The 11,902-nt window shown below is 42.8% G+C and overlaps 1 protein-coding gene across 2 annotated transcripts in view; it reads right to left on the reverse strand.

Moving 5' to 3' along the window:
• LOC146059970 (zinc finger protein 184-like) overlaps positions 1-11,088 on the reverse strand; it is a 28,455-nt gene extending 17,367 nt beyond the window's left edge. The window contains exons 1-2 of one of the 2 annotated variants that reach the window (XM_083172703.1): positions 10,942-11,088; positions 1,283-1,372 (exon numbers count right to left, since the gene is read on the reverse strand). In XM_083172703.1, the coding sequence (XP_083028829.1) occupies positions 1,283-1,360 (78 nt within the window). In that variant the 5' untranslated portion in view covers positions 1,361-1,372; positions 10,942-11,088. Of the gene's footprint in view, positions 1-1,282; positions 1,373-10,925 lie in introns of both variants that reach the window. The other variant, XM_083172704.1, reaches the window with a different exon arrangement.
• Between the last annotated feature and the right edge of the window lie 814 nt (positions 11,089-11,902).

Consider the following 11,902-nt stretch of genomic DNA (forward strand, 5'->3'; position numbering starts at 1 on the left):
CTAGGAGACAGGAAAAAAGACACTGAACGGAGGGAGGAGCTGGGTTAAATACCAGAGGTGGGCGGTCCCAGCAGAGAAAAAAATCAACCTGTCTTCAAGTAGGAGGAGGGGAAATATCCCAGAGTGGCTGCCATGGGGATCGTAGAAGAAAAGGAGGTACTTGTGTACTATCACGGCTCCCATCTCATCCCATCTCATTGCATACCATAAGGCTTAAGATGGTATGCAATGAGATGAGATGTGCTGCGATGGGACCCGATCTTATACAATTTAAAATTGTATACCATTGTATATGGCATACGATGAGATGAGATGAGATTTTAAATTGTTTAAGCACACTAATGGGTGCTTTCAAGGTCAATTGGCCCCCCTATAAGATTTTTAATTGTATAAGCACCCTAATGGGTGCTTACAATGTTAAATGCACCCCCACGCCTCCCCCACTATCAACGCCAACCCGAGGGGTGGCGGTACGCGTCCTCCGACCTTTTCATACCCCCACTATCCATGTCGGCGTGGAGTTGATTTTATATGGTGTGGCGAGCCCGAAGGGTGGCGAGCGCAGCGAGCCCCGCGAGGGGACGCGTAATACATGTAAAGTATTACGCGTCCGCTCGCCATGCTTCGGGCTCGGTGGCTCGCTGCGCTCGCCACACTATATAAAATCAACTCCACGCCGACATAGATAGTGGGGGTATGAAAAGGTCAAAGGACGCGTACCGCCGCCCCTCGCGGCTGCGCTCGCCACGCTTCGGGTTGGTGTTGATAGTGGGGGTGGCGTGGGGGTGCATTTAACATTGTAAGCACCCATTAGGGTGCTTATACAATTAAAAATCTTATAGGGAGGCCAATTGACCTTGAAAGCACCCATTAGTGTGCTTATACAATTTAAAATCTCATCTCATCTCATCGTATGCCATTGTATGCCATATACAATGGTATACAATTTTAAATTGTATAAGATCCCATAAGATGGAAATCGTGGGAGCCGTGATAATACACAAGTACTAAGTAGGATATTACACTATACCAACTAGCTGTGTCCTGTGCCGCTGTCTGTGTTGCAGCTTCTTCTGCTGACAAGTATTTTTATCAGCAAAGAAAATTAGCTTAGCAGTGACCATGCCTTCCACTCCACCACTTCCATTTCCACCACTCCAACTGAAGTCACACAGATTGCTACCAGTTGTGCTGTCCCCAACAACTCGCCACTGTACACAATTATGATTCAGTTACTTGAAGGTATTCCGGATGACAAAGATAAGAAGTAAAGACAAGTTACCTCTAAGCATGTACTGCTTATCTCCTCATCATCATCCAGAGTGGGACCACTGTCAGCATCTGTCTCACACTCAGCCATTTGGAGGGCCGGCTTATTGGAAGCAAGAGTTTTTGGAAAGTGAAATGGAAAATAATTAACAGGCATGGAAATACATGGCTCACTAACATCATGACAGATTTTATTCCACTAAACATCTGCAATTATAAATGTTGGAAAAAAAAATGGTCACAAAACGTAAGTAATTATACTACAATAACACTTGTTAATTAACATGTGCCTCCATTTCTGGCAGCATTCATAGCTCTATAGCTTTCTATGATTGCGGTGAAGCTGCCGGATTTGCCAAGCTGAAGAAGGCGAAGTTTATAGAGTGTTCATTTAGTGCTCTGTGCCTTTCAAAACCAATGCAGTTCCTCTTTTCTGCCTGGGGTGTCAGTCTCTGCTTTAGATCTTGTCTGTAGGTCAGCAATGAGATACAGACCAGATTGTGCTAGAAAGACCACAGCAGAGAGTGGCACCCCAGGCAGGAGAGAGGAACTGCACTTGTTTTTAAAAGGTGCAGGGTGCTAGAATGAACACTATTAGGGGAATGCCATCTCTACATGATATTCCGCTATTGTGGTTTATGGGCCTTCGGTTTCCCTAGGGATTGTCAATCCCGGCATCCTTAAAAAAGCATGCCCCATCCACCCCACACCATAAGATTTTCTTACATTGGCGGGTGGCCAGGAGTGGGGTAGAGAGCAGCACTGCGGGGGTGCATAGTGCCTCTTGGCGGGTGGCAGCAGCAGCAGCTGGGTGGAGGTGAGGCCAGGAGTTACAGTGCGGCAGGGAGTGGTCAACGGTGAAAGGACAGTGCAGCTTGCACAGCGTGACAGTCAGAGGTCGCGCTGCGCAGGCTGTACGCCAGGCAGCGTCTGCGCAGTCTAATCCTGAAATCCTGGGACATTTTGGGGCCAAATCCCGGGATTGGCCAGCCTAGTTTCCCCAGTGTCGCATGCAACAGCTGACAGCTGCCTGTGCAAATTGGCTGCAGGGGACCTGAACCCGGAAATAATATGAAATCTATACACAATGACACTCTTATTGGGGCCCATCTTCTGGCAATAGGTATTAAATTCAAGTGAAAAGATACATCTCATTAAAATGAGAATTGTGATAAACATGTCATAAAAAAAATAAAAAAAAATCACCATGACAATGTACGAGTATCTAGAAAAAGAAGTTAATAAAATATACTTTTAAAAAAATACTACTTTTCTTTATGCATTTAGTGGGCCTCTTGTTGAAGCTACTATAAGCTACCATAGTGTTCCCAAGTGCTATCCACTGGAAAAGCTTTCACACCTTGTGACTGTCACCGTGAGAGCATCAGAGTCTGATTACACCAACCGGGGCCACACATGTGTCAATTTGTATTTTCTCCTATATTTGCATGGAGCTACTTTGGGTACTGCCGTTACCTGCATCGTCTACACACACACACACACACACACACACTATTAGTTTAACTGTCAGCTGATTGAAAAGTAACTTAGTTTGTGTACAGCACTGCTTCATTGGTGGACATTTGTCATTTGAGTAAAACTCCACTCAAGCTCCAGTCTGCAAGCTTTGGAGTGTCTGTGGACTGCAGATTGTGACAGGGGTGAATATAATGTATTATTATTACATTGTATTTATAAAAGGTGTCACCAATGGTTTGCAGCGCTGAACAACTGTAACTTAGAACTTTAAGTGACAAAGCAAATGACATGATATTAGCAAATAATACATTTGTATGGAGTCATCGCCATTGGAAAACCATTGGTTTGTTATTGGGACTGAACAGCTATATCATTGGCAAGTATTGTTTTCAGTGTTATATGCCTATAAAATAACCTAACTGTTTTATTGTATTTTTTTTTTGTTAGCAGTCTGAACATTAAATAATGTCCTGTTTATTAATTACGCAAGGATCAATCATGCATTTTGCAAATTAAGATAAAAATGTGTTGGTACTATTGCAGGAATAGTTCAGGTGCTGATATAAATAATAAATAAGTGTCCATGAATAAGTTTGAAAAATTATTCTAGAACTTTTTGTGATCATAAATCAGTTTTTTGTTTTTTTTTAAATAGTAAAGTTTTTGACACTGAACACTTTTACAGACAGAAGCATGCTTGGAACTTGCAGATCTGTGCATGCTTCTATCAAACTTTCCTATAAAAGGCTGGTTTATTTATAGGGGAGTTTTTTGGTAAGGTTTTGGGTGCGAGTATAAAACTTGCACCCTATTTAATTGGCCGAGTTATCCCGTGTCCCCTTACAGTAGCACACGCAGGGGGGGTTCCCAGTACCCAGAAACCCCCCCAGGAGTCTAAGGGACCCATCCTGAAAGCTGAGGGTCCCCTCTTTCCAGAAGTACAAGAATTTTTAAAATCGGACCTTGGGAACCGGAGATATCTGACTTCAAAGCAGTGGTCCCCATCCAAGCCTGTTAATTGCAATTCCCAGTCAGATATTTCAGGTTCTGTCTGACTAAGAGTTTTTATGAGGGTATAATCCAAAAGCTGGGACTCTCTACCTTTGAAGGACACTAGTAGCTTGTCTCTACTGTTCCCAGAACCAGAGATATCAGCCTTCCAGCAGCTGGTTACTGCTCCAGCTCCACACACCTGGTATGTAGTTTTATATACTCGTTGGTAGATTGCTCTGCCTCCTGAACTCTGATCCCCTAGTCCCCAATACCATTTGGTAGGTGGGATTCTCTAGTTTTTAATTCCATTAAAATCTAAGAAATCTATTTCTGGGAACTGGAGATATCTGCAGTCAAGCAAGTTGTCCTCCCACCAGAAAATTAGGAATAATAAGCCCACTCCACTATACACCCCTCCTCTGCATATTAAACATCCTCTTATGTATCAGGGCCCCCTAATTCAGCCCAATGCCCCCTTCTCCCACCCCATCTCCCACCATCTGTGTAGTAAAGGGGTAATTAGTGGAAATTACTGATCCAGGCCCTACATGCTGAGCGGTTGATATAATACCCCCTACCAGCCGCGGGACATCAAAGCATATACTGGGTCACCTAAGTGTCCATCTCCGTGCTTTGCTCCGCCCCTCTGGAAACCCCCTTCTGAAAATCCTGTGTTTGCCCCTGCCTTACCACAAAGAAAACTGCATCTGTATCCTAGGACAACAAGATTGCGACACAGGCTATTTTCTGGATTGAGCCCTGTGCCTCCAAGCCCTGCCCTCTGCCAGTTACCATGCAGGACCAGGGACCATTAAGAACCAGCTGATACCCATCAGGAGGTGTGGGTGCAACTACACATATGCAGCAGAAGCAGTTCTAGGTGCAGCCTGAAGGTGGTGGTGGCAGCTAAAGCTGGTGGTGGCAGCAAGTAACACACCCACTGTGCACTAGGTGCAGTCAGTAAGAGAGAGGGAATAATTGGTCCAGCTACTGTGGGATCATATGTGCCTGTGATCACTTTGTGCTGCAATGTGCACATGGTCACATATATACCCGATAAATTTACCCCATAGGGTCACAAAGATATCAATTGTTCTCTTCAATGACTAATAGATTCTATTTTTTATTTTAAAAGCTATGCCCATCTTATGTGCTCATACTACTGAATTTGGTGATGTACAGTAATAGCATAGTACAGATGGCACTAGATACCTGCAGGATTCAACAAGATGATTCCTGCCTGTGCTGCTCTCCCTGCCAAACCCTCTAGTTTACAGACTACAAAAGGGGAAGTAAATGGAGATCACATAAGCTCCGGGGTATGGAATAGCTCACAATGTCGAGGCCATCAGTCGACAGCAAAAGGTCGACAAGCACAAGGTCAACGCAAACAAAATGTTGACACAAAAGAGAAAACATGAGTTTTGCAAGAATTTTTGTCGACACCTGAGCACATGGACTCCAAATTAGCGTACCGCTTCGCTCGTCATGTTTACCTTACCCAATTGAAGTGCACGTGGATGAAGAAGCGTGAAAAAAACTCACGCTGACATTTTGGTGTCGACCTTGACACTGTCTATCAGCCATCCGGATACTACGCTCCCCAGCATGTTTGGCCGCAGATAGATGGGGGACGGCTGTGAGTGGAGTAGACAGCCTGTATCTAAGGCGGGGCTTCTGACTATAGCTCTGCACAACAACTGAAGTGACAGACGGGGACATTTTAGGGAGTAGTCATCTAAATAAAAGACCATTTCAATTGAAGTTTATTGGCCATTCAAGATATGACATAACTGTTCTATATTTCTGTTAATGTATATGGGGCATTATTCAGTCAGAGAATTTGATTATGGAATAAGTGGGCACCCTTCGCATTGCGCATGTGTGGACGCTATTAGTGACTCAATAGCTATACGCATAGAAGTTGCAGAGCAGCCGCAGTTTCACTGATGGGTTTTTGGGACAGAAACATGGCGTTTTCTGGGTGCGTTTGTAAAAATGCAGGTGTGTCCAGGCATTATTCCTGTGAGCTCCTGACATCAGCGATGACTACTTCCAGCCTGATTCTTTAGCAGATTAGCAAAAGCTACTTGAGATGAATTTGCAGTTCTGCGAGTGCTGCATTTCTTATTGTCTGGGTGAGGGCTCTCTGCTCGCAGTCCACTGCAGTCTCTGAATAGCAATCCATGCTGAATTAGGCCCTTATTTATACTACCTATTATACAAATGTAGCTACAGTACCAGGTTATCTATATGCTAACATGGGCAGCTCATTTTATTAAGCTATACATAAGTCACATGACGTTCCAAGTCAAGCTGATATTACCTAGAACCAATTAGATCACAAAGATATTCTACTATGGAAAGTGGTTCTCCCTTTCCATGAAAATCGATGGGCCCGATCTGTCAGGATTGGTTTAAATAGCCCCAAATCGGACTAGTGTATGGGGACGTTAATACCGATCAAGAGACAACTAATAAGACTATGCAATCATGTTGCAAATGCCATCGTTTTCTGCATTTTGGGAAAAAAAGAACTGTAATGCCAGTAAAGAATGCACAGCGTGGTTCTTAGATTGTAAAGTTTACCACGGCATTGCTTGTTTTTAGAAGCATCACAACTGTCAGGTACAATGCAGACTGCACAATGCATTGGATAAGCATTTACTGCTTCAACTTATACTGCTCCCAATACCTTTGTACTGCCAATTTATAAAAGGCATCCATGGGCCCAGTGTCGGAACTTATGAGTGGTTGGCCCAGGTGCAAAACTACATTTTAGGCCCTCCTCTTCAACTCCAACCGAAGTTCACAATATACCACACAGCAGTGGGCGGCAGCAGCGGGCCCCTTAGTCCTCAGGGGCCCTGGTGCAATGCAACTGCTGCACCAATGGTAGTTCCGCCTCTGCATGGGCCACATGATGCTTAGTATAGTAATGTGGGGGACATATTTCAATGATGTAACTGCTAACGGACCGACATGACGATTTTGAGAACACACAATCTTACACATATGCAATAAACTATAATCCTTTCTATGAGAGCGATATCTTTTCAGAGTATTATGGACACACGGTCTGAATACAGTCAGATCCCCTGTACACACTACACAGTACTAAGAACATATATTTCAGATATATTGCTTCTGCTGCACTATATCTGTAGAAGATGTCTTTAAGATGAAATGGGTGTACACATACTTATGCTGGGTATACACCTACGAAATGATTGTCCAGCCACCTGACAAGCTGCCCAATACAACAATTTGGCAAATGTTCAAATAAGTCTCAATGATATATATATATATATATATATATATATATATACATATATATATATATATCACAAACATCTGTTGGCTATACAGCACAGCAGATGATAATATATCTTGCAGATACAGTAGATCACTATATCTGCCTGTGTGTACAGTCAACCGACCAACCCATGTGCCAGCTGCAAAAACCACCAACAATGACATAACTACTGGTTCCTAGAACCAGGCAGGAGGCAGATTAATAAGTGGATATCATTTGCGAAGAACACTTACAAAATAATTGGATAAGTCAGCCTGTTGGGCAGTTGGTTGATCCATCATTCAGGTGCGTACTCAACATAAAATGTGCTTGAGAGAACATTACTGATCTGCTCTACACATAAAATAGTGTATACACATTTAAATGAATGAGGATTTTATAGATATGGGTCTCTAGCTTTGATTAGATGCATTCTTTACTGCATTGTTACTGGGATTTAGGGTAATGTGCATCAATTTTGAAAGAGACACTGGGATACATTTACTAAGATGGAAGTTCTATTGAAGATGGGATGTTGCCATAGAAACCAATCAGATTTTATTATCTTCTAGAACAATGCTGAGAAACCTTGGGCCCTCCAACGGTTGTTGAACTACATATACCAGCACGCCCTGCTACATATTTGCGATTTGGCCATGCTAAAAGTGTTGCAAGGATGTGTAGTTTAACAACAGCTGGAGGAAGGTTCCTCGTCCCTGTTCTAGAATGTGCTAAATAAATAATTACTGGGGGGGAATGATATTCTGTAACCTCTAGCTACCAATCTAGTGTAATCAGCACCTCAAAAAAGTAATCTATTAGATTACTACAGATAATGGTCCAAATGTAATACTTTGGTTGTAAGTGAATGCTCCTTCCCGCATTCCTGCACAGTAGCTAAACTCGGAGGCTATCACATGTGGCTGTATAGATCATTGCACCACACTGCTATAAATATATACAGGTCGAGTATCCCGTATCCGAGTATCCGTTATCCGAATTATTCCGAAAACCAGACATTCCAGAAAGTGAAAACATTTTTTTTTTTTTTGCTAAAAACTCACTGGGGACATTTGTAACAGCATCACTGGGGACATGATATGTAACTGGCACTATATATGTGCAAGACAATGATTGCTTGGCATTCAAATTCAGTTCTGAATGTTTTTTGAACAAATAAAATATATTTGTGTGTATTTTATGTGGTAATAAAATATATTTGTGTGTATATTATGTGTTTATACAGCATAAATGCAAGATACTTCAAAATTCATCATTGAAATATAAAAATATTCCGAAATACGGAATAATCCGTTATCCAAAATTCTCCTGGTCCCGAGCATTTTGGATAAGGGATACTCAACCTGTATATATATATATATATATATATATATATACTTTGTGGTGATGCCGGGCACTTCCTCCTAGTGCTGGTACTTGTCGGGTGCCTTGGTCCTAGTAGTTATGTAGACTTTGTGGGGGGATGGACGAAGCACTCCAGACTGTATTCAGTGTCCAAAAAACGAATTTATTTGAATCAGCAACGTTTCAATGCTATTGCATTATCATCAGGCTCAAATACACATCTAAAACAAACCTCTTATATAACCCTGTGTACCTAGCGGTAGGGCGGAGCAACCTGTGCCGCTCCCTCCGCTCTAACGTGTGTGGACAACACCTGTCCCCCCCGTTCTCCAATTAATTAGATGACGGAGGCGGCAGGCCCGCCCCCCACCTGTGTGCCTCTCTAAACTAAAACATTTAGTAAATATACATACATTTCAATTCTTTAAAACATCATATATTACAATGAATAGCATCCGATGCAATAATTTTAAACATATTATAACAAATACCACCAATTGGACATATAATAAATCGACATGAAAACAGTCGACATATAACCACAAACAATAAAATCCAAGACAAATGACGTCCTGTGTGAATCAATAAAATACTAAAAAACATTATTAACAATGGATTATTAACCTCCGTGGGTGAGAATTTCACATTTATGTGAGCAGTGATCACCGCTACTTTTCGTGAATAAGTAACAAATTATAAGGTGAAGAATAATATTATCAGAAAAATATATATATAACAAGCAATTATTTATAAAAATAAGGTGAAATCAGCCAACCTCAAAAGGCATGCATTCACCTAATGTAGTGGGGTAATCTTTAAGTGAATAACTGTAAACCCCTAACATGCAGGATATATATAACTCTTCCAGAGACCCGGGAGATATCCCTACCCTTTGACACAAGTGGATGTCCTATAATAGGACATTGATCCCTGAATGTTCATTAAGGCCCTTGGGGGCTATGGTACCCAATTTGGCTATCCAGCGGGCTTCGCATTGAAGTAACTGTAAGTTCCTATTACCGCCCCGTATGGATAATGGGACATGGTCTATCATCCTGTACTTTAGTGATGACAGGCCATGTTTAGCCTGGAGAAAATGTCTAGAGACCGGTTGGTCGCTAGTCCCCTTCTCCAAAGCCTTGCGGATAGAGGATCTGTGTCGCCTCCGTCATCTAATTAATTGGAGAACGGGGGGGACAGGTGTTGTCCACACACGTTAGAGCGGAGGGAGCGGCACAGGTTGCTCCGCCCTACCGCTAGGTACACAGGGTTATATAAGAGGTTTGTTTTAGATGTGTATTTGAGCCTGATGATAATGCAATAGCATTGAAACGTTGCTGATTCAAATAAATTCGTTTTTTGGACACTGAATACAGTCTGGAGTGCTTCGTCCATCCCCCCACAAAGTCTATATATATATATATATATATATATATATATATATATATATATATATATATATATATATATATATATATATATATATACACATGATTTGAGCAGCACAGCCACGTAATAAAGCACTTCTGTGTGGGTGCCCAAGCCTGGTCCCAGTAAATCCTGGTTCCCAATATAATATACAGTTTCGGCGGCACTTCCAAATAATGCAAACACAGTCAGGATTGCAACATATATATATTTTTTTTTTTTTTTTTTCCCCAAGAACAAAAATGGGCCTACATGAGAGATGTAAGATAAAGCCCAATGCAGCTGTGCGGAGATATGCAAATGTTGCAGCTAGCAGGATTTGTACTGAGACGCCCACTGTAGGATTCTCTGAATGAGTTGAGTACATTATTCCAACGCTCATCATGTGGACAGTCAGAAACCCGATGTTCAAAATACCCAAAGATTTTGGGAAGTATTGTAACCCTAACCAACCAATATGATGGCGAGTGCAGGCTGGATTTTGGACGCAAGGGCTTTTTTCTCAGCTCACTATATAACGTTAGTTTTATTTATGTTATACTACTCAGTGTGCTAGTATAGCATAATGCCACAGCTAACACCTTACATCACTGTGTTTATGTGCTTTTATTTATTACATCAAACTAAAACTATAATCTTTAAAGCAAATATGCCCCAATTATATACATGGTAAGTGCATCCTTATTGTACACACTTACACACCAGGAATACGGGATCCTGTCACGACTTCTGAGAACACATAATACATCTAGCTAGAATTCTGTCAACGACTGATGTGACAGCTATACGTGGAGCTTTCTCATGCTTCTAGAACACCCCTCCTCATCCACTACAAGGCTACACTTGCACATGGATCACATCCACGTATCTGGAGAACCTGATTTATCAGATGCACTCTCCCCTGGGGCATCCATAGGAAATATCCCGAGCAGCAGGATCATGGCTACTGTACACTACTGTCAGTTAAGGTCCCTGCATCGTACAGTAACAGTATACTCTTGGCATCTGACGCCATAGACAACAAGACATCATTTATCAGCACCGGTAACACGTCTACAGTAACAATGACACCGCATTTAGCAAAAGCAGTTCCTACCGGGTGCAGCAATTACCTCTTATGTATACAGCAAATTGTATCAGGCCGGAAGTACAGCAACAATGGTGGGGGAGATATCTGCGTTCCAAGCCTCGCTCTCGTTGTGTACGTCTGGCTGCCGCGCGTGTGCTGTTGCTGAGGGCGGTGGATGACAGCGTGAATGACACTCTGATCAGCTACTCGGCAGCAGCACAGGACAACGGGGCGGGCTGCTGGTAGCTATTGGTAATAACTAAGCAGAGTGACAGACAGCGTATGTCAGTCACTGACTGCCTGGGATTGCTGGCTGCCATGTCTCTATGAAGATGTATGTAGTGTAGTCAGTAGCTACAGTGGCAGTTATGTGTGATCACAGCCCATCTAGTCTGCCCCCTTCTTTTTTAACCATATTGTTATACTTCAAACCCTATTTGATCCTTATTTCTATGAAAGGATATCGTTATGTCTATTCCATGCATGTTTAAAATGCTCTACTCTCTTAGCCTCTATCGCCACTGATGGGAGGCTATACCCATACCCTCCAAACATCTCCATACATCTCAGAGTAAAAAATCAGTACAGGTGTGTGTGGCCATAGAGGGTGTGGTCACGTGTAAAGGTGGAGTAGCCAATGCCCCCCTTTACTATCTACTACGCCAGGGGTGGGGAACCTTTTTTGGACCAAGGGCCATTTGTATGGGGAAAAAATCCTTGCTACAGCCGTCCCATGCTCCGGCGGCTGCCGCTGAATAGGACTGACAGTCTCCGGCTGCTGTTGATTAAGAGGAATCTCGCGAGAACTACCACCCTCTTACGAGAATTCCCCTGTACTTGACTCCCGGCGAAGCCACCGGGCGAGTGGGTGGGTCACTCAGACTGGCCTGAGGTTCCCCACCCCTGCACTACGCTATGGTGACAGACTAGGGAGAGAAGGCTGCCAGAGGGGAAAGGAGGAGGCTGCTAGAATAAGGGGAGTGGCGGCGAGCCTCAGGGCACGA

This window comes from Crinia signifera, chromosome 2, assembly GCF_055691185.1.
Source record: "Crinia signifera chromosome 2, ASM5569118v1, whole genome shotgun sequence".
In the NCBI taxonomy this organism is placed as follows: domain Eukaryota; kingdom Metazoa; phylum Chordata; class Amphibia; order Anura; family Myobatrachidae; genus Crinia; species Crinia signifera.